This window comes from Toxotes jaculatrix, chromosome 2, assembly GCF_017976425.1.
Source record: "Toxotes jaculatrix isolate fToxJac2 chromosome 2, fToxJac2.pri, whole genome shotgun sequence".
In the NCBI taxonomy this organism is placed as follows: Eukaryota; Metazoa; Chordata; class Actinopteri; family Toxotidae; genus Toxotes; species Toxotes jaculatrix.
Genome location: NC_054395.1, coordinates 23,521,617 through 23,545,669, shown reverse-complemented (window position 1 = coordinate 23,545,669; position 24,053 = coordinate 23,521,617). Strand labels below are relative to the sequence as shown.

Sequence of the window (24,053 nt, the reverse complement as noted above, 5' to 3'; positions counted from 1 at the left end):
TGCCTCTCTTCAATTAAGTTCTCTTTCAATCAAACAAAAAGACTCTCCGCCTCTGCCATAATGGGGGGAAAAAAAGAAATCCATGAACTCATTTTTAAACCTGAATGAGACTAGTTATTATTGATTTAATGTTTGGAAGATTTCAGCTAAACTATTCAAATGGTGCTTTGCCCTCAAGAAAATGAAAAACAAAAGGTTCACTGCACCTTGTTCTAAGTTTTAAAAGAAATTTAATAGTGTAATGTGTAACTATGATCCCGTAATTATATGTCATACACTACCAGCCATTGTTTAAACAATGTAAACCGCTGGATTTCATTCTTATTCATGTAATACATAAAACACATGGGGCGTATTAATACTATGTTACACATAAGAGACCATATTCACATAACAGCAGCTACATTCATATGAGAAATTTCTAAAAGGCCTTTCATTTGAGGCAGTGTTCAGAAAAAAACTCAAAGCAATCTGCTCTTTGGTGAGTCCATTAAAATGGTGACATTTTTAATAATAGCACAGTGGGAGATCACAGCAAGGGTAGAGAGCAGGCGCATTTAAAGCTATTCTGCTCTCTTTTTAATACAAGGCAGCATGGTCAGATTTTTGTGAGCTCCATTAAATAAAAGGAAATTTCCCAGCGCCACTGATAATGCTGCGTGTGATGTGGGTTGACTGGCTCCCCACTCAGTCACTCTCAGGCCTTTATTCTCTATGTATTTTGAGAAAAAAGACAGTGGTTGGTGATACAGACAAAATGAAATATCACAGAAATGCGACTGCATACCAAGCCATCAGTAATGTGGTGATATCTGGGGCATCGCGTTCGGTGCTTGCACAAGATATTACCACGAAAATCAGATAAGCTATAATTAGTGATGAGGATGAGATGCAATATGAGGAAGAATTAATTGTTCATTTCATTAAACAATCTAATAAGTTCCCTTCACTGTAATCCATGATCTACTGTAAAATCAGAATAAGGTCTCAACATTACAATATCAAAAATATGGACCTGACACAACACACTGTATGTTAGGTATGGATGCCAGATATGAAATGCAAAGCATGCAGTTGCATGTAAAGATATCAGTAAATGATACACCAGCAAGTCTAACAGCCTACAGCCATGCTAACATGCTTGCTAACATGTTGATTTGTAGCGGGTATGATGCTAACCATCTTTACCATATAGTGCGTTAGTGTGCTAGCATTTGCTAAGTAGTTTAAAATGACCATAATCTACATTTTTTACTCTAACAATGTGTCAAATGACAATGTGAAAACTATGTGACGGTGTGAAAGGAGTCACTTGCAGTGATGAACATGTTGTTCACGATTTGAATCTGCAGCTCCAGCCGCAGCTTTACTGTTTTCACACGTTCAGTGTAAAAGCTCTAAAAATCCACTGTGTAGTACCAGCACAGCACCAAACAGGAACCAGGCATACAGTAGATGGCAACTAGCTGGTGAGCATAGTGACACATTTAGCTACCAAAGAGTCCGATATTTTGCTCAGGAGTTAGCCAAAACCAAAAACAGGAATTAAAAGAGGGTGAATGTTGGACTTTCATTCTCCAGGCTAACGTTGCACCATAGCTGCTAGATGTGTAAATAAGCAACAGTTTGCTCTCAATTCACCATGTCAACTTAAAAAAAATACCATATACCAGTGTTGTGTCCTCATGACCAAAAATATCCAATCAACAAACTGATTTTTCTCCTAAGTGTGAATCCAGATAAGTGAGACTCGAGCTGAAATACTGTGTAGCCTGAAGCTGTTGCATCGACAGTAAATGGACGAGTGGGTTTATGGGCCCTTACAGCTCTTGTCTGAACTTTATTATATACTGTACAATAAAGTGTTACACTCTGGTAGTGCTATCACTTCAGAGCCAGAAAATGCCACAGAAAAAAAACCATCTTGTACATTTTTACTGTCTGTTTTCTGTCCCATTTGATTCATTCTGGACTGTGTTTTTCAACTCTGGTTGAAAAGTTCACTGATGAAGACTCATAAACCTTCCTGAAGTGTGCAAAAATGTTTAAAGTCTGAAATTCACTTTTTATGAAGTCTGCCAGTTATTATACTCTGAAGACGCACTGTTAAAGGAAAGTCATCAACCCATACCGAACTACAGGGCATAAACTTTGTATTTAGAAACGTATTAGATATTCCTTTGACTTCTTGTTTTCCTTCTGTTTGTCTGTGCAGGTATGAGATCAGGGACATTCACCTTGTAGAGGAGAGCGTCCTGGAGAGCCTGAAGGTCAAAGCCGACTTTCATAATTTCAAGCCGCGACCTTTCAACATGCGTGAATTTTACGACCGCACCGGTCACGACATCAACGATATGCTGCTCTCCTGCCACTTTCACGGCACCGAATGCAGAGCGGAGGACTTCAAAGTGGTAAGTCGCCTCCAAGGAAGATTTGATCGTGATGAAAGGATAAGTGTAATGATATTCTGTTTTCATCATTGTCGACAAATCTGATTAAAAGTGACCAAAACAAACCATGAATTCTGTTAAGTTAAAAAGCAACTGCATATTTGGACAAAACAGAGTCAAGACCACAATCTGGCTTTCTGTTTCTGTAAATATAAATGATCATAATGCTGTAGTTATTGTGTTCATTTAAGCTTTGGGAAAGCTTATTTTGGGAAACACACTTATTCGCTTTTTTTCACGCCAAGAAGGAGTTTGCAATGACAAACAAACTCACTAAACATAAATCATATTACAAAAAGCTGGATAATGTTGAGTCTTCATCATTTGCCGATATAATCCAAACACACTCTCTTTGTAGTAGCTTGTTTTCCCATCAAACACTAGGGATATACTATTGATTCTTAGCAAAAGTAAATTTTAATTTTAGCTCAAGTTTGAAAACCAAATTAGTCCCTAACAAATATGCAACTTTCTCCTGTTTGATGAATCTTTACTAGAAACAACATTTTTTTACAATAAGAAAAAATACAGAATATCACCATTTTTAAAATGGTCATTTTTAAAGCACACAGGGCTTTTGATCTGACATTTGAATAGTAGAGTGTAGAAAACACCTATGTGTAAAGTCATAGGATCTATTTATAGTGGGTTAAAGAATGATAAACCCCCCACAGCAAACAAAGAGCAAACCTCTGAGTGAACCGAAGGAAAAGTATGTAGTTCTCTGACCTGACGACACCTGCTGTGTTTTTTTTTCTGTGGATGCTGCTGGTTTGAATCGAAACCTTCTCTGGTTAAAATCTGTCACAGTACATAGTAGTTATATGCGTGTTTATGTCTTTTATTCCCAGAAGTATAGACAGACATTTAGAGTGCAGCGTCAAATTTGCACTTCTATCATTGATTATTTCTTTTTCTTGTTGAGTGATGATCACGTAGCGGTGTGTATATCAGTCTGCGTATAAAATGTTTTGAATTTGTGCCGACAAGTTCTTGTTAAAATTTATGATCAAACACTGTTTTGAGCTTTTTATTTATTTAGATGAATCCCCACGGCTCTGTGTAAATGTTTACATCTACCTTTTCATCTTTTCATTCTTATTATTTTCTGCTTCAAAACAGGGGAGGGGTGGCATTGTACAGCAGTGTCCTTTGAATTTAAACCCTTGTGGAGAAGAGATGTGGAATAATGCAGTGGAGCTGGTCAGAGAAATATATTGAAACAGTCCACTGACATTATATATATGTGACTGACTGATGCACAAGTGAGTTTTCCCTGCAGCAAAAAAAGTAGAGCTCCCTGGCTGTAATGCCTCTGCCATAAAACCCTGCTGTTGCTGCTGGCGCACCCAGACACAGTTGCCAACATTCACTGGCATCTGACGTGCTTTTTAATTAGGAGCTGAACATTGATCATTCCACGCAGCAGCCTCACTGAATAGATTGGATTAAGTTTTATGGTAGTTTTCCCCTAAGAAGATTCCCGTTTATCTTCAGTGGACATCTGTTGTGTTGTGGAGGAAGTTGTCCACAAAGGTGTGTGAACTGTGTGGCATTGGATTTTGTTTGTTTTTTTACCATGATTTGGCCAGAAAAGTTGACTAAAAACAAGCTTGTATGTGTCAGGCTAAGAGATTTATTTTTGGTGGTAAACATTAATGCACACATTCATTCACAATAAAACCAAAGAGGAGCTCGACACACTGCCACTTACTGTAGCAGCTGCAGTGAAGCAGCTTTGAGATGATATTTCTGCTGGGCAATTTTACTGTTTCTCCTCTGAACCCAGTGAAGCAAGACTACTGGATGCCTTTTTTATGTCTCTGCAAGCTGTTTGAAGCAGCCAGATTAGTGTAGAGTACCTCATTTATCAGATGTGTCTCTGGCAGCGAGTAGCAACTCTGAGCTGTTTTGATTTCTTTACTATCCCTCCTTTTCAAATTTAAGAGTTGAATTCAGGATTCTTGTGATCACTTTTAGAGCCCTGATTATATTAGTGAATCATCTGTCAGTCTCTGAGGTCTTCTGATCAGGACGACTCGCAACCACTCTGCCTCATAGGCCAATGTTTAGAAACAGTGAGTTGTTTACAATATTTACATTCTACATTTTTACACTGACTTTTCCTCTGCTTTGTCTTGTTTTTTTGGTGCTTGTTTTCTTTTCTGTCTTCACACCTTATGTTATCCCTTCACACTCTGACTGTCTTGTTTTGCACTTAAATGTAAACTGTGGCACCACTGGCCACAGAGAAACTAAATTTTACCCCCACTGTGTAGTTGGATATGGATATGTTGACAGTGAAGTTCTCAAGTCTAGTAATATTTTAACATATTTAAATATATTCTGGGCCTAAAACGTTAGCCAGCCTTCCCCCAAGGCTAAAGACTAGTGTTAACATCAGAGCAAGTAATCAAGTAATGAGAAGAGAAAGAGTTTTTAGACACCACAGTAACCCCATGGAAATATACATTAGTCAGGGAAGTTTTTTTTTCTTTTCCATTTGTAACACCTTTTTCCCCTGGTAAAAACTCCATGTAGCTTTCGAATTATTACAGAAGGCAAAACTTTTGTGCTGAAGTAAAGGGAGCTCCAAAGTTTGAGGCAGTTGCTGAGTCAGCCATATTTGTATCTGAAATCACCCTCTTGCTCCCTCATTCGCTGCTCCCTATATAATGGACTCTCAATGGTCTATAATGAGCAGTAAATGAAGTTTTCAGAAGCCTACAAAAATCATCAACATTTCACGTCATCACTGGCCGCTGTTGAGTCGCACAATGGTAAATTTTGCATCTAGCCACAGAGTAGATACACGGCAGCACGGAAAAGGACCCAAATGCAGACGACCAGACATGTGAATGGGGCAGGAAGAAGGTGCAGGTTCAGATTTCAGATCCTGGTTCAGAGACAGGTGGGTGGAATGCAAAGGCAGAAAGCAACACTGACAATCTGGCAGGGAGCAGGTAGAAAAGTCCAGTATGAGTACTGAGGGGGTGATTGGGTAATGAGGAACGTGTGAGCAGGTGGGGGAGTCAGGTAATGGGGACTGCTGGGAAAGTCCGAGGGCATCTGGTGGTCAGGTGGTGAATGGAAGGGATTGGACATATCCATAGAAATACGGGGGCCTGGGGAGGTGAGAACGTGACTGAAGGTAGGGACAGATGCAGAATGGGCAAAATAAACAGGACTGAAGCAGTGACTGTGACACACCTATGAAATGCAGTGCATTGCATTGTGGGATTGTTAGCAGAAAGTACTTTTTTTCCTACCATTGTGTTATTCAAGGTCAATTTGTAGTGAATATATTTACATGCTCAGAATTTAGTCACTCAAACTAAATGACAGTACTTAGTAAACAGGGATAGATTTTCTGACACTGCCACAGCAAGTCTGAGTTTACCCAGAAAGAAGAACAACTTGAGGCTGTCAAGTCAAGAAGTAGATAGCTTTGTGCAACTGATGAATTTCAATATCCCTTTGAGGTCTGACTCTTCACCTAACAGCTGCTGTGTGGTCTCTCAGACCTAGTTCTCAACACTCGCTGTCCAGCTTCATAGGAAATCAAATGTGTTTGTAGTTGTTCAGAAGGGCCAGGCAATTTCAGACAGTCTCCCCAGGAAGACGTTGCACTGGGTTGTTCACATGAAAAGTGCCACAAATAGTTCAGTAAGAAGAGAAAAAAAGAGAGAGGAAAAGTACAATACCTGACTCCTGCCTGACTGCTGGTTTCAGAAAGTCATTGAAACATTCAGACGCAAATCTGTTGGAAAAGAGTAGGGGGAGTGGGTACCCGAGGACATCCGACATGCAGTTCGGAAGGAGTATAAATCCCACTTAAGCCGTAGTCAAGGTCTGTCTTTGTGAAACCGACCCCAGGGGCTTGTTGGTTGCAGACCTCTAAATTCGCCCACCCACTTCTGCGATATGTTCAGTTATTCAAAAATAAAACAGTAAAACAATAATAAATGAATGAATGAATGAGGGGAAATGAAACGGCTATTCAGTGCGAATCATGAGTTCAAATGAGGTTAGCCTCAAAACTAAAGCAGACTCTGCAGTTGAGGCTGTGGCTCCTAAACTTTTGAACTGATAGACTCTGCAAATCTTTACAAAGCCAGATTCCATTTACCTGCTTCAGGTTCAGGAACCTGTTGTGTAGTGTATGCTCTCTCACAGTCACGGTGTTGTGACTTGCTGGGACACCAGTATGGAGCCATTGTTTGTGTTTTTCCTACTATGACAAGTGAAAATGTTTGCAGTGAAAAAAGACATTAAGATAACATAGGCTGAGATTGCCTTTCAGCTTACCTTCACACTGCACACAGAAACATAACAGGGCCTTTAATTAGTTTGTTCTCCTCAGAGTAAGAAGAGAAAATATTGAATTCCCCGAACAAACAGACCCTTGAACTTAGTGGTGAAGATTATGGTTCTGTGGCACTTTAATGATGCAGTAGTTGTTGGCCGAGCAGAGTGCCCTTCTCCTAAACCCAAACATTGCATCATGACTTTTCCCTGATAGGATACGAGACAGCCTTCTGGTTGTGCTCCCAAACATTTGGTTAGTGCTGCCTCAATAATTCATTTCAGCACTGGAATATGAAATGCACACATATTAAGCGTGTAAATAGTTGTTTGTGTGCGTGTGTGTGTGTGTGCGGGTCTCTAGTCCTAACACCCACTCAAGCATCTTATTGACCTTTCCATGTTTTCTTCTAATTTGAAGGGGATGGATAATTTATGTAGTAGTTAATTTATGTAGCTCCAAGACTGTTTCTCAAACTGTACCCCAACCCCACCCCATCCCACTCCCACCTCTTCACAACTTTCTACTATGTCTAGTGTGATAGAGCAATTTCTCTTCTCTTTGAAGAGCAGTGTGTGGTGCTCAGGAAATTGCTTTTGGCCAGAACATAGTGGCAGCAGAGAGGTGTTTCCCCTGGAGAGGTTTAAGGCCTTTATTTCTCTCCTCTCAACTTCCCTTTGTTATCTACATCACCGCACAGCTCCAGAAAACTGGAAAATGCACTTCCTTTGAAGACCGTCTTTGATGCATTGCATTGTTAATCTTTTCATTGTTTCATTGCAAAGTGCTTGATGAATAAGGAAAGAGGTATATCCCAACTGACTTTTCTTTGTGAAAAGATCAAAAGAAAAAAAAAAGGCTGATAAGAAACTACTTCAGGCCGTTTGTGATAAGAATACAGATTCAGTACTCAACTGAATTGACACTATCACTTCTTTCTTTTTTTTTTTTTTAAATCATACTGTACAATGTGGAAAACAAAAGAGTGATTCTGCATCTGTTAAGATGCCTCCAGGGTAGAATTTTCCAATTGATGGCACATACAGAAAGTTGACAGTACCCTGTCATATCCTGTCAGAGAATTATAAATGTACCAGTTCATTTTTCTGCATCTTCTCAGCTAATATTTCCTCCTCAGCTGAGGTAGCGTTAAGTGATATGTCAGTGTGATGAACAGTTACCCAAAAAGGGAATTAAATACAGCATTAGTTTGAATAGTTCAACAAAGTTAAATCCCCCGCTGCCCCCTAAAACAATATCCAAAAACAGATTTTCTCTTTTTTTTTGGACAACTTACAATTTACCATTTTACATGGGGTTATGTGTCGGACTATTTCTTGGCCACGCCCAGTAAGTTCCTGGAGTCTCAGCTGGTTTCATATCCAAGAAATAGTTTGACAGATAACCTGAAAAAAACACAAATTCTTGTTATTACTCTGTGGCTTTTGTACAGATTAAACAGCGTGGTATCGGTCCTTTCTCTTAACTCTCTGCCAGAAGGTAAAATTCCCAAAATGTCTAACACATTATACCACATTATAGCTTCAAAGCAAGAGAACTGCTGATGCTGTGTTTTCTTTACCACAATTTTTTTGCATGATATCGCCAGGTTAATTGTTAAATTTATAAGAGATGAGAACAGAAGACCAATCAGACTCATGTGGAAAGTTATTGTGTTCCTTCACTCAGACATGACAAAAAACACTTAGAGAAATGGATAAATGGCTCCAGCAGTTATTACTGAGTTATCAAAGGCACCAAGGGCTCCCCTTCTGCTCTTCGGCAGTTGAGGAGAATCATCATTGCTAATTGGACTCAGAGGCTTATTTAAAAACCCACTCACCAGTGAACTCCAGCAAAGGAGAACGAAGCGAGAGTCCCTCCCTTGGTCTGATGCTCAGCCCCTTTTCTGTTTGTCAAACTCTGGCTCTGACAGCTCTACCCGGGGAATAGATGTGTGTTTGCGAAGCTACCAGCACACTGCTGTCATAACAGTTGTGTTGTAATTTCTGTACTCTGATCGCTCCTGCCATGTCTCAGGAAGGCAATATGCATTTCTAGATTCTGAAGACAAAATGTTAGACATGCTGTGCCTCAAAGAAGAGAAGAGACAGCTCGGTGGTATGAGAATCACTGCATTTTATATCATTTTATCATTTGCAAGCTGCGCGGCTGTGAATGTATGAATAAAGTCCATTGAGGGGAGACAGTTATGTAACCCTTAAAGGAGCACATTTTAGTCTGTTCAACATAAATCCTGTATATCTTAATTACACTGCTAACGACCAATGCCCAATGCATTGCACTTTTTAAAGCAGTCACTGTTCACAGTTGCGTAATGCAGCAGAGATAAAGCGACTCTGGCAATAAATAAATACATGCTGGTGACTTTTCTAAAGCAGGTTGAAGTCTATTTTCCAACTGTGCTGGCATGAACTGAAAGCCAGTGGCTGTCTGTAAGCTGGGAAATCTAAAATGTGCAATATTCTTTGGAAAATGGTGAGCAGTAATGTAAAATATATTCTCTAAGGGTAGAATAAAACATACAAAACCACCACTGTGCCCCCTTGAAATCCCAACTACAGTTTCATTTCTCCACTGTGATGTTTTCATTAGAGAGCAGGATTGTACTTGCAAACACGGCCAGTGCGCTTTCATGTCTGATTTCCAGTTTGCTGTTAAACTTGTGTAGTAATGGTCTTTAGCCCCAACCTGAACTCGCTAAAAGCAGCCCAGAGGGTGACAATGAGCTCAGATTTCTCTGACAACTCCAGCCATGCTGGGAGCTGGAAAAGAACCAGGCTCCTGGAGGGATAACAGCCCATCTCTCCCTTGGCAAGAATATACTTAGGCTTGCATTTCCTCTGGGTTTTGTGGCCTGAAGTGACAGATGTGAAGCACAGCCACCACCCACACCGCCCAGCGGCTTGTGGGTCAGCACAGCTGCGCTCCACATACCGGCTCCTGAACCTGTCACATTCTCCTGCGCTGAGTTAGCAAAGTTATGTCACCTCCTGGTCACAGTGTTTATCCTCACCACCCCCTTCCTCTCAGGCAATTTTCTGCATTCTTCCTTCGTCTCAACCCCTGCGCAGTGCGTTCTTCACATCAGCCCCCATGGGTATGACAATCCTCATTATGTTTTCATGTCATGCTCTCTCCTCTTCTTTCTATCTCTCTTTCCCTCCCTCCCTTATGCCCTTTGTTCTCTTTGCTCCCATGACATCCGCTTTTCACTCCCTGATTCAGGAGCCTTGAGTTTTAAAAAAACTAAACTAAAAAAAGAGGAAAAAAACAACAAAAAAAAACAAATCTTGATAAAGAGAGCATAGGTGTAGAAATTAAGAGCACAGGAAATCACTGAAACAGCCCGTCAAATGTTTTACCACATCCCACAAGACCACTGTGATAAACATATTAACACACTTAAAGAAGATTAAAGGAATATTTGCCCCACAGTGCTGAACGAGGGGTATTTAGTGCTGACCACCCTCAAAGACTGATTGAGGGGCAGAGTAACCACATTACCTAGATCAGCAGGTGAATACTCAGGGCTCATAATGGAGAGTAATCCTGCACACGAAAGCCATCTGTCAGCAGTGAGACTGCCAAACACAGCAGGAGCGCGCTAATGCAAATTTATCGAGCGTATTTTAAAACAGGAACTTTAATAAACATTCACCTCCCTTACATCCCTACGGGTTAAACCCTCATGTATCATCATGCATACAACTCACCAGCCATTTTAAATTACAAGTCTGCCAGTCTGCCAGTTTCCCTCGTGTCATTTCAGTGGCCAAGTTTCTTTCCAAATGTAGTAACAATTTTAACCCAATTTCCAGGAAAAAGAAGAAAGAAAAAAATGAATGAATTAAGAAGAGAGTCCAATGAGATGATGTAATAAAAGAAACCCAGTCAAAACCACATGGAAAACATTCACGCACATCCTGCCATTGAACTTTGTTGCATTTAGATTTTTCCACCTCAGCCACCAACACAAGAACTGTAATATTTGTACTTTTTTGCACTCAAGTTTTCTTATGCGCATAAAAACAGGTAGATGGAAACACACTTACTGTCTTTGCTCCACCTCCCTTTCTCCATTTCTGTCCCTCAATAGCCCCATTGCAGAAAAACTCTTTTGTTTCATGCCATTAGAGTGTACAACCCCTTGAGGCCAGAGAAACCGACCCACTGAGAGGGGTTAGAGTATGGAGAAGTTTAAAGCATCATTAAGTGCAGGTAAAAGAGAAGGAAAGGTGGAAGAAGGAAGGAGGGCTGCAGTTTTGCCACAAGAGAGCAAAAAGCAAAAATCCTCTTTAATAGGGAGAGGGATGGCAAGGTTGATAATCTGTGATCCCTGAGCTTCAAAATATCTGCACTTGTTTTAACACACTAATAGACTAATCATTATTTTCGATGTCCTCCTTTAACTGTAATATCCACTCCAATAACCCCAGACAAATTTGCTCGTCTTAAAGCCCCGAGATATCTTGTTAAAGGGCGGACAGCCACACAGCATCTCCATGACTCCAGCTGGTTTCTAGACGGATCAGTAATGCTGCTCAAGCACGCTCTATTTGCCCAGGCCTGAGAGGGGGAAACGCTTTTTATGAAGACATTTCGGACTGGGGAAGGAGGAGGCAAAAGAAAAAAAAAAAAAAAAAAAAAAAGCACAGCAGGGCTGAAAATAGCCCGGGTTGGCTGCACATGGTTTATTTATCCGGAGGATTAGTGCAGGTGACTTGAGGGCCGGGTTCTGTGTGGGTTGGAGGCAGGCAGGCAAAGGGCTAGCTGTGACTCAGACTGCTGAATGGGGTTTAAGAGGAGGAGACTTTAGGAGGAGGAGAAATTATGCCGCAGTTCAGCCTGCTGAGCTCCTCTGTACTCGCCTGACCCCAAATCAGGCTAATTGTGTGTTTCCAGAGGCTGGAAGACACAGAGGCCTCTGTTAGATGTAACAGAGAGACTGGGTTGTCAGTGGTGTAAAGTAACTAAGCACATTTGCTCAAGTGCTGCACTTGAGGATAATTTTGAAGCATTTCAATTTTATGCTAATTTACACTTTGGTGCCATTACATTTCAAAGCCAAATATTGTTTGTTTTTACACCACTACATTTAGCTTTAGTTACCAGTTACTTTTCAGATCAAGATTTTACATTGAAAAAAAATAAATTTTTAAAATAAGAACAGTAAAATAAATAATAAACAGGTGCAGGTACATACGATGGCATACACAGCAGAGTGCCAGCCGAGTTGCATGAAGTCGGGATGGGTAACTTTCACTCTTCAGTGTAAATGCAGTAACATGCAACAAAGTATGGCAAAGCAAGCTCAGAGTAGGCATGCAACTACTTAACTGTATTTAAAGTATAAAACTAGCTCCAACGTCATTTCCACCTACAACATTTTGTTGTTTGCTCTTAAGCAGGATTCTGGATGCTTTTACTTGTATTGTAGTATTTTTAGATACTTGAGGATCTCAGTACTTCTTCCACCACTGTGTGCTTGCATCAGATGGATCAGGACGGCTGAAATCTTTAACAGGGCTGTCGTGATGCGCAGACGGATATTGCTTTAACACACTGAGGTTTATGTTAAATTCAAATCAAAAGCCAAATATTTCTGAGGTTATCATGTCTGACTGAATCACCATCACAAGACTTTTTCATGTGATGTCGTGGTGCAGCCATGAAAACGTGACATGCTGGACTTGAATATTTCACTCAGTATGAATGTGATATTCCTTTAATGAACCAGCAACAAGCAGATGCAGAATATATGAGATATTGTTCAACAGAGTGGAAAAATTGACAGGAATTTGCATTGTCAGGGAACATGCATTGTAAACATAGCTGAATGATAGCAGACACACACTAAACCTGTAAACAATCAAATAATCCTTCCACAGTACAAACAGCTCTGACAGAGACACAGACACAGAGAAGAAGAGAGGCAGCTGCTGGGCTTTCACTCAGCTCAAACTGTCTTTCAGGGGAACTTGCCTTTATCTCTTTTTTCTTATGTGTGTGTAAACTGCAGAAAGATGAAAAAATCTGTGCAGACAGACGGAGACTCTGTGTGTGACGAGGTCGGAGAAATGGACGCAGGGCAGGACCAAGTGAGAAAAGACAGATGGGAGCAGTTGTAGTGACAGGTGAGGATGTAGACTGTAGTGACTGTAGGTGTGAACCACCCTCCGAACGAGGCAAGGACAAATGGGTAAGAGAAAGGGGAGAGAAGAAAAGAAAATGAGCTGGAGGCATGTTATGTAGTGCAAAAATGAGGGTTATAATGAGGAGGTTTTGAATGGAAGGAGAAAGCGGCGGGAGACAGGAATGAGTAGGGAACAAGAAAGGCTCTCTCTTATGTCTTTCTCTGACACTGCTATAATGAGTCATTTATTTTAATATGCAAAAAAGATCCTGCCCAAATTTACTCTGCTCACATTAAAGGTTTTTATTACTGTCTGACTGAAAACTGTTGGGAAAGAAGGAGACCCTAATTTCCTAGCCAGTAAGATCAGGCACAGGTGCACACATGCAGCATACACACACACACACAGAAACACAAACCCTACACACAGATAAAGTGCTGTTGCAGGAGGCAGTGGCATTCACAACAACAGCAGCAGCAGCAGCCTCCTGGGAGAACAGCCGGGAGACTGATTAGTATTTCCTGGATGTGCCTTTGCACTTTTATATCAACCTCAGACTGGCATTTCCACCGCAATTACTGAGCTAATCAGTTAACCAGTGATGGCTCCGGCTTGGCCTGCAGCTTGAATTTAGGCAACATTTCTTTCAGTTGTTTTTCCTTTTTAATGTGTCTGCGGGAAATAACGGCACGTCTGCGGAAATAAGTGGCAGGAGCCACAGTTCACTGGCAGCTGTGTGCGATGTGTCGACTTGCGTGCGTGTCTGTGCGCGTGCCTGCATGTGTGGTGTGCTGTTGATTTGTTGAGACCTTGGCTCCTCGGGATGCTGCACTTTCTAGAAAGATTATCATTTTGACATTTTGTGTTTACCGCACAGAATACAATGCAGACTGAAGGGAGAGTTGGGAGACAGATAGAAAGACATTTACAGGCTGACTAGGGGGCAAAATGTCTGGGGAGTCTGTTGAATAGCCATAAATAATATCTGAAATTCATTTAATGGCTCAATTAAAAATTTGCTGCCAAGAAAAATTGGGATTGAATTAAATTTCTTGTTCATTTAGTTCACCAGAATTCAAACTGTATCCATTAAAGTGGTGGAAGTGTAGTGACAGTGCTTTAACTTGGGATGGTGTTTGATAACAATTTTTCTGAGTCCAAATACATTTATTGAATCTGACTCCTTTTTAATCCCTTATTGAATTTTAGGTAGTTTGTTTGGTGGGAATGAAGACATCACTTAGGTTAAAAAAAACAAAAAAACAAATTGCTGTTTTTATTTCATTCAGTATCATACTGATACTGGTACGGCTTTCACCACAGATTTTATACCTGCTCTGTGACATTAATTAACCCTGTCCTGACTCATTCTTCCTTTTGCTGTGAGGGAAAATGCTGTTTGGGATGGCATGGGGGATATCTGCCAAATTTTACTGGCTTTAGGCATTTAGCAGGTGTTAACTGCCTCTGCATGTGCTCAGACTTGAGCAGTAATTCTCTTTTGTGGCATGAAACATTTATCTTAGCCTATTTATGTTGTTTATAATCTATTTATTATTGTTCCTATGCTGCCTTCTTGGTCGGCTTATATTGGCATGTGTGATGTGAAAGGGGTCATTTCACACACAGTGAATTGTCACCTGACTCTGCAGTTCCTCTCAGCTCTGTGGAGCATTGTGGCATCTTTCAGCTCATTGTTTTGGTTTTATGCTGTGCATCTTTACAGTTTTGGTTCACCGCTCTCTAACTGCAGCAGGCAGCTCTAAAAACCCTCTGCATGTTTCTTGTCCAATACCAAACAGACAGACAGACACTGTTAGCAAACTAGCTGGTGAACAAATGTGGAGCATATGTTCATCAGCTAGAGACCCAGCTCTCTAGCTCAGCTGGAGAGGTGGGGGTGGAGGTGGAGCAGTTAGCAGCCAAAAACCCAGATATTTCCCTCAGGAGCTGGTGGAGACATGGGCATAGGTTTGGTTTTAGAAGTGATGGGAGACATGATAAGTTTTTAAAAAAATGCCATAATAATGGTTGTATAAATAAATAATGAACCTCTGTATTGTTAGTGCACAAAACACTTAAATCAACATATATCATAAACATATTTAGGTTCCTTGACAGAGAACTGACTATAAATAATGTTGTATTTGCATCTAAACCACCAACTGCACTGCGCTGAACTTGTTTAATTGATTGATTGATTGGCTGCAGTGTTTTGGTTTCTAGTGTGGGAGAATATTAACGGTAAACATATACATCAAATGCAGAGAAGTTGAGGTGCATTTTGTTCAACTGAGTAGTGACTGCAGGCGTACTTTCAGGCTGCATACCACTCATGCAACCTCCACCAGTAAGGTATGGAAGCCTGTGGGTATCCTGAGAGGCAAAATTCAGGAAAAAAAAAAAGAGAGAAAATAAGTCGCTGCTGCTCCTCAAGCTGATTGCTCTGAGCAGTTCCTCTCTCTCATGTTTATTATGGATGCTGGACAGTAAATTGACCATATTTACAGAAGTTTTAATATAAAAATCAACCTGAAAATGTAAAAGGATAATAGGATTTTAAAAAGCCCCATCCTTAGTTGGAATTATGTCCTTGGTGGAGACCAAAATCACAAATTCACATTTGGTTAAGTGGACAATTCAGTCCACTTAACCACAGTCTGTACAATGACATTTTAATACTCTATTTTCTCTTTAACTCTGTGACTCCATACCATAGTAGGTTCAGATGTGAAGAGCTGAAATAACTCTGGCGTGTCATTGAAGGCAAACATTTAGTCAGCGTCTGATTCACACCTGATGAGTGGGCTCATCAGATGTAAATTGATCACTTCTTTTATCAAGGTGAGTTACGAACAAAGCCAGTGAAGAATGAATGACCAATTTTCACTGTTTACCTCCCACACACCCACAGTACATGTGATGCACCGGGTTCCCTCTATATAATGAAATGAAATTAAACCCATCGCTCATGCCGCTATGCACTGACATTGGGTAAAATAGGCATTACCACTTAATGAGTGATGTTCAGACAACCACCCAGAGTGGAGGACATCAATTCACCGCAGCGTGTGACCACGGTTGAGAATGACAGGTATATCTGAAAAAGTAAATTAGCTTTGCAAGCGTTATTTACTCCCTGTTGGTCATTGTTTCTCTGCTGCTCTGATAAGTGGAGCGGAGCTGAAGTTGAAGCCATGGCCGAGTTGTCAGGTGTGCTGTCTTGCCTGTCTCTCTCTCTCTCTCTCTCTCTCTCTCTCTCTCTCTCTCTCTCTCTCTCTCTCTCTCTCTCTCTCTCTCTCTGTCCTCCAGTTGACAGGGACACACCTGTTTAAAGTAGCAGCAGCAACTTATTATGCTCCTCCTGTCGTCAGTCTCCGCCGCCTGCAGATGCTGCTGTCTGCCCCTCAGGACCCCGCTGGTCCAGCTACTCTCCCACCTCGACGCCTCTATAACACTTCAGTGCTCAATTAAGAGAGCAGGCAATGTGTTTTCAGTCAGAACAGCAGAAAACAAGGTTGATGAAACAGTGCGTCACACTTCTTAGACAGCCTCAGGTCGTACTTTTCGCTCTAACCCTTCACATGAATCATGAGCCACCTTTTACTTCACTGCTCAGCAAGAGTCTGTCTGCAAAGTGATGCAGGAAAATTTGCACGCTTCCTGTTGTGACCTGGTTCCACTAGCTTCAGTAACTCAATTCAGTCTCTCACTCAGCAGCAGTCTTCTTGAGTAAATGAAGCGTGTTCCTGGGGTTTACTTCTCATACTTTATCTCATGTGGGGTTTATATATCTCGTAAGACAGATCAGCATCCATTACAGAAGTCGTTATGAGAAGTTGAAGCATTTGTGATTTTGACAAAGTTTAAATGGCTGCATTTATCCAAACAGCTTAACAATTCGCCTCTCATACACCCACCCACACACACACACACATACACACAGCAGCGAGCGACCCTGACCCTGCAGTGTGCTGGTATTTCCATCGGGAGCAATTTGGGGTTCAGTGTCTCTTTCAAAGACACTTTGCCACGTGGACAGAAGGCACTAGAGATCAAACCACTCTACTTCCTTAGCCACAACCACCCCAAGTCTTACAATGATTACTTGTAAAAAAACAAAAAAAAAAAAACAAAACTGCATCTCCCATTTAAATGTATCAGTCAGTCAGTGGAGGTACTTATATCATGGTAACTTGGTTTAATCTATATCCATAACACTGTCTTCTAATGTCAGTTTTTTTTATTCAGTTGGAATCTAGAAAATCTGTGGGAAATGCTGTACATTAAAGACAACTGAATAGAGAAATATTGAATAAGCAACACTATTCACTCACTCTCCTTGTCTAAACGTATGGAGTTAACCACACAACATACTTTTGTTCCATGCCTGAACTTGTAGTTGTTATTGTTGCTGCAAATGAAACGGTGGATATGGTGGAACTGTGGTGCTTTTCTTTTTTTCAGTTTTACTGGGAACTGGTTTATTTCAGAAATCCCACTGAGCTTTACAGCAAGTGAGTGGTGTCGGTGAATGTTGAGGGTGAGGTCTGTATCACCTCTTAACAGGCTGAGGTTGCCATGGTGACCTAAAAAAAACAACAGGATAGCGGGAGGCTAACAGCTCGTTTAGGCAGACATTCACTGTAATCCTAAACACAGATCCTACCACAGATGTCTTTTCCTTCTACAAACGTGTCGGAGTGTGTCTAAGGATTTTAATGAGTCTGTCTGCTGTTTGGTGCAAGTAGTGTTCAATCAGTTTTTAGAGATTTTTTTTTTGCTGAAAACAGTTGCCTGCTGCAGCCACAACACTGTAAGAGCAGTAAGAGTAAACCAAAACAACAAAGCTGTGGGCTGTAAAACCAAAACAATGAGCTGAAAGACCCTGAAAAGCTCCCTAGAAGTGAAGGGAACTGCAGAGTCAGGTGATGATTCTCTGTGGGATTGTCACTGAACACCCCTGTATTCAAATTGTCATGCGATCCTTTGTTCATATAAAAATCTTTAATATAGTCGCTTTTCAATTACTGAAAAAAATAATAGTTGAGTCAAAATTATCATTTGAAACTAGCTATAGCAAATATAATGTAAAGTATACTGAAGATAAATTATATGTGTGGGGGGAAAAAAGGTTAATTAAAATAGTAAATAACTAAAAACAATAACCTACTTAGGGAAGGCCACTGAGTAATCAGAGCATTAGTCCTTATACTTGGAAATTAGTTTTGCCCTGATGGTCCCACTCATTATTACTCTATTGTTGCTTGGTAACAAGGGAGTGATTGGGCGCATGCATGTGTATGTGTGTGTCTTTAAAGAGTTATCAGTGCCCTGTGTTATCACCTCTGACACCTTATTAAGGACAGTGTTGTTTTAATTATACACTGATATCAGCGAGTGGAGATAATTTTGAGTGGCATTCATTATGTGTTCTATTAGCATTTGAAGACAGACAAATGAGTTCCACTTTGTGAAAGTGGGCTGCGCAGGTTCAGATACGGAAAAAGGAGGAAGGATGCATAGTAAATAGCTGAGGATGACTGAGACGCATAGGGAGAAAGAGAAAAATGAGAGAGAGGTGATGGGGATGAGAAAGTCAGATGGTCCCTGCTGTAAAATCCCTCCTTGAGATAACCTTTATATAATTAAAACTCTCAGATTCATCGGTTTAAATGAGGACACAATGGTGAATTTAGAGGTCAGTCTGCCTTTTTTTTTCACAGCAGGAATTTTGACCTGTCACAGCAGGAAAAGCACAGGTGTAAATAATAAATCTAATGGTGACTGAATCCCAATTAGCTGCTTCTGTTTCAGGGTCCAGGCTCGGTCACAGTGTCATGGCAAACTGAGAGTGATCCTTTTGCTTTTCCTACTATGACAAGTCAACCCTGCTTTGGAAAAGCATGAAAAATCACACATGTTCGCTGACTGAACATCTGCTCAGGTTGAAGGTGGGGTGGAGCTATGCCATGTGCTCTATCATTTTTATTAATAAAGGTCTCCTGCTATATCTCAGGACTGTAGCCCCTTAGGTAAACACTGAACCTGGGGAAACTACCTTCCATTTCTTTGCACCTTATGAAAGTAATTCATATTATTTTCATAAATTTTTGCATTACAGAGGATTTTAAAACCTGAGTGTCTCATTCCATGGCCAGTGTCAAACTTTTAGTGATGTCTGTGATTGTCTCTGATGCTGTGGATGCTGTTTTTCTTTCTGTTGTGCTTAGGTCTCTTGCAAAAGAGATCTTGATCTCAGTGCGACTACCTGCCCATTCAAGTCACAGAAATGCTCCAACTGTGACTCACCTAACATTGTCTATAGTGAAAATGAATGGGGATTTTTACCTCCAGAATCAGATGTTCCCAAAATAGCTTCTCCCACTTTGCAGCTCCATTAGTACACGAAGTCTGGTGTCCTTATGTCATTTTCAATACAGCTGCACCCATCTTTAACCAGTGCAGAGGTCTAATCAGCCATAATAAGCGATGGCACTTGTGTAAGTGGAAGGGATTTTAATTAAAATAAAACAGAAGATTATATTGAAGGCTAACAACACTTGCTCTTATTCAGGGACACAGAAGGAGCAGGACTTATATCCAAGGATGTACTGAGATACCCTCAGGACCTTCTTGCTGAATGCTGAGCCACCATGCCATGCAGATCATTAACGCATTAAAAAAACACATAGCCACAAAAAATAGATTTGGACTTTTTATCTTTTTTTTTTCCAGAAAATTCTCTAGTGTGCTTCCTGTCCTGTAAACAAGCTCAAGGATACTGTGCACTGCTGCTCTCGAACTCTCAGAGAATGTCAATGTGGTGAAAGTGACCAGTCAAGGCTACGCTGAGGGGAGTAGTTTACCATAAAATCGCTGATGGGCCGCAACTGATATGTTTCCAAAAATCTCTCTGCTTTCTTTCTCCTTTACCCTCAAGAGAACTTGTCCAGTCCTCTGCAGTATTGAGCCAGTTTTCACACTGCTGTTATTAACACTGTCGCTATTGGCGTTTTCAGTCAACGTTGAATTGAAACTTCCCCTGTTTTTCAAATGTGCCTCAGTGTAATTGGAGTCTCACATGCAAAATGTCAATATGCAGATGCCGTTCCAAAGAGAGTGCTGTGTGCTTCTGGTGTTTGGCGCTCTCTCTGATTTGCACAGCAGCAAGGTGCTCATCATTTGATTGCATTGTGTGTTTTGATAAAAAGATGCCGTCGCCTTGAATGATGCCTCTCATTAACTGTGCCTTCAACCTGGGCTGTTCCTCCAGTGACTGCGGTATTTGTTTTTCTATTCTTTTTTGTCCTTGAAGGCTACCCTGAAAATGTCTTTAGTCCTAGAAAATGACCACATATACACAGAAACACACACTCCTGTAGAAGAAGAAGACATCTATAGAAGGATCTGTGTGCTTGCATTGAATATCTGCCTAAACAAGCTGTTAGTATTCAACCTACCCACCCCCCCCCCCCCACCCCCTTTTTTTTAGGTCACCATGGCAACCTCAGCCTGTTAGAGGTGGTACAGCCCTGACCCTCAACTTTCACTGACACTACTCTCTTGCTGTAAGCTCTCAGAGGGATTTCTAAAATGAACCAGTTCCCAGTAAAAATGAAAAAAAAGAAAAGAAAAGCACCACAGCTGAAAGCATTTTTTTTATCCACCATTTCTAACTGATAAGAAAAGAACTGAAATCCATAACAGCCATTCTACAGAGGAAAAATCTGGAGAAATAATTTATAAGAGCCAGTCGTTTACAGATGCAAATCAATTTCATATCCATTTGTCACAGATTGGTGTGCCTCTGTTTATAATTGCTCCCTTCTATCATTTATGGCTAGTATGAAATATTGTTTGAAATGCTTTTCCTTATTTTCTGCAGCTTCCAATTATTTTTGAATGTCTTGCAAATGGGTCCAGATAGTTCTGCCGTTTCATTTTGCAGTCAGTGCAGTCACTTCTACATACATCAAGAGTGTTTTTCTTTTTTTATAAGTGTCTTTGTGTTAGTTGTGTTAGTGTGAGTTGCACATCAGTGCAGTTTCCTGCTTTAAGCCACCAGCAGGTGTAACTGTTCTTTGTGGGTGACCAATTTGACAGTGCAGATGTGATTGTTTATCTGAACCCATGGCCTCCTGTATGTATGTTGTGCTTCTTTAAAGTACAACTGAAATTAATTAATTCTGATTTTTCTCCAATGAGAAAAATCAGAATCCATAAGTGAGCAGTGTTGTGATGGCATCCTGCAGTTCTTCATTAATTCATCAGAATACCATTAGTTCTCCATTTATATAGTGGGAGACCTTATTTCCATACAGATCAAATATTAGCATTAAGCAGTAACGTTAGTGTTGAATCATCACAGGCAGAGCACCTTAGCTCGCTGAACAGCAACCAAACAAACATTCATGGAGGAGTGTGTACCTGTAAAGTAAACAAAAAAAAAGAGAGCCTATGATTGTCTGTGTACGCAGCTAATTATGAGTCATAGTTATGTTGTATTGTCCAGTAACCTCTAGAGGAGAAAGCAAGGACAAAGTCATGTGGCATTGTATAAAAAGTGACAAAGGAGGCTGGGGTGGATGGGTCAAAAAACCACAAGACTTTAACACAGGAGACTGCTGTTTCTTTCCTGTGTGAAACTGTTAGTCAGCATGACAGCAAACTATATTTTTTGGTTTTAGGCTGAAGACTAACTGGTTAGTTTTGGTTAAATAGCTGGTTAAAGACCCTCTAAATAAACAAACACTGTTAGCAATGCAATACAATACAATAAAAAAAAACATATTGTACACTATTTTTGACTGCAAAAATGAATAGCTAAATCTGATTTCAGCTGGACTTTAAAAGTGTTTATGTGTCATTTACTGTATGTTTGCTGTGCTGCTTGTGTCATTGCCCGCTGTCCTTTTTCTCTCTGACAGGACACAGCGGGGTGGCCGAATCCACCGCTCTGAGTTGTTATTTCTCTGAGTCCTCACAGTAAACACACAAATCCTGCCCTCCTGCCATACACACACTCATATCCATCCATCCAACCAAAGAAACACACAGCGTGAGGCAAATAAAAAAAGGATTGATTTCTTGAAACACTGTGCACAGCACCAAAAAGAATGACTGAACAATAGCTCATTTCTTCTAAAAGTCTCACAGTAAAACGTATTTTCTTTGAGTTTCTGCAAAATAGAATTAGCAAAAACCAATAGCTGGCCAGAGGATATGGATGAGTAGTCGACTGAAGTATCTTTAAAAAGAAGAAACATTCATCAACCTGCTTTTAAATCTTATCCTCTGATGTAGTTTGACCACTGTCTGAGCTCTGCCTAGGTGGAAAGCATAAAGATGTCTTAAATAAAACTCCCCGTGGCTATGCTGTTCGATTGATGGAGAACTCTTTAGAGACAAGGCATATAGTTATGCACTGTTTAATGACTGCTGTAACTTCAGTAAAGCATTTAGAGAAGTACAGTCAATTCATTTTTCAGTCATTTAATTAAAGTTGCTAAATTACTTTGACCAGGATGTTCCACACATATATTACGCCTTGATTCATCCAATAAACAGGATATTTTCTTTGACATGTTGACCTTTGAGTGCGTCTTCGCTGTCTGTTATCTTGCCTCCCAGCTTGAATCTCCCCTTGTTGTTGCTTTGAGATTGGGCAGGTAGCGACGGCGTGAGCGCTGCGTGTTTGTCGGAGTTGCTTACACGCACTATCTGCGAAATGAATTAATCTCTTAGTGTTCAGCAACAGCATGTGACAGGCTGCAAAATCTAAAGCCTCAGCGGATTTCTCTCAGCAGAGTGTGAAATTTGTCACACGGAGGAGGTTCACTCCAGGGGAAGAGCTGCAGGGCCTTTTTTCCCTCCTGACAGTTTTCCCGCCCTCAAAACTGCACCAAAAAGTGACAGGAGTCCCTGTAATGAATGCATTCATTAATTGAGGTTCGTCCCACCTTTGCCGGGTGGTATTTTGGGAATAGCAAAATGAAAGACAGTTGATGAAAAAGGGGTTTGTTAGCTGCACAGAAGCGGAAAGGTGCTTTTCTCCAGCAGGAAAGTGTCCTCCAGCAGAGCCTCTATCTGTCTTTTGATGTTTTCTTATTAATGAGGGTGATGGCTTCCTCCTTCTTCTCTATTGGGATGCGGTCCCTGGTGAATAAATTGGCCAGTAAACAAAAGCTCGGGGCTGGCTGCAATGACTCTCCCTGCTGTCCAGCCTCAAGCCTGAGGCAGATCTACTGTACGAGCTGGTCCCAACTCATCCCCCAGAGGAGCTCAACTGCTTTATTACAGCCACTCAGATGTTGAATCACGGCCCTATTCCTAAAATAAATCTATGAGTACTCTATTGTGCAACAAGACTATGTGTGTGTGTTTTACAGAGGGTGTCCAGAGGGAATGGAGATGCATGTATGTCACGCATCATCCGTCAGCATATCCCCATTGTGCATCTGTGCATGTATGTATGTGTACTGTTAGCCTCTGACATATTACCATATGTTCATACTTACCGTCTTCATCTCACCATCGAATATACTGTGTTTGACTTATTTATGTGGCTTTTTTCCTAGGAAGCTGTCAGACTGTTGCGCAGCTTCCACGGCATTTCCTGATGCGAGGTGTCCATTTTGTCAGGCTTTCGCGGCACACATTAGGAACACAATGCCATCGCCACACCTCAGCCAACGCAGTGAGAAAAGCGGTTGTGAGCTCTGATAAATCAGATTTGATTTAAGAAGACGGTATCGATTTAAGTCAGTGTAAATTATGAGAAAGGCCGGGATGAACATACAAAGTGAAACATGCAATTTCGAGAGCCTTCTGGGGCCATTACCGAGTTCAAGTCAGGTGTCAGGTGAAATGCTCGGTGACAGCTTTTTGGCTTTCCTAAATGAATTTTCCTCCATCCTGCTGGAGGGTGATTACAGCTCATTATTATACACTGCATATTATTATATTAGACATGCACTGAGGAGACCGCCATACAAATTTAAACACTCAAGTTGAACACACATATACAAACAGACTGGCATATATATACACACACACACACACACAAACTATATCCACCAATAAACATCTACCCATTCTAAGCTAGAAGTATATCACCAGCTATTACAGCTAATCATC

At 40.8% G+C, this 24,053-nt stretch overlaps 1 protein-coding gene across 1 annotated transcript in view; it reads left to right on the top strand.

Annotated features, from left to right (window-relative positions):
* The window catches only part of LOC121193156 (acid-sensing ion channel 1-like), a 39,585-nt gene that overhangs the window by 2,770 nt on the left and 12,762 nt on the right, over nucleotides 1-24,053 (top strand). The window contains 1 exon segment of the mRNA XM_041055343.1: nucleotides 2,216-2,411. Coding sequence (XP_040911277.1) covers nucleotides 2,216-2,411 — 196 coding nt within the window.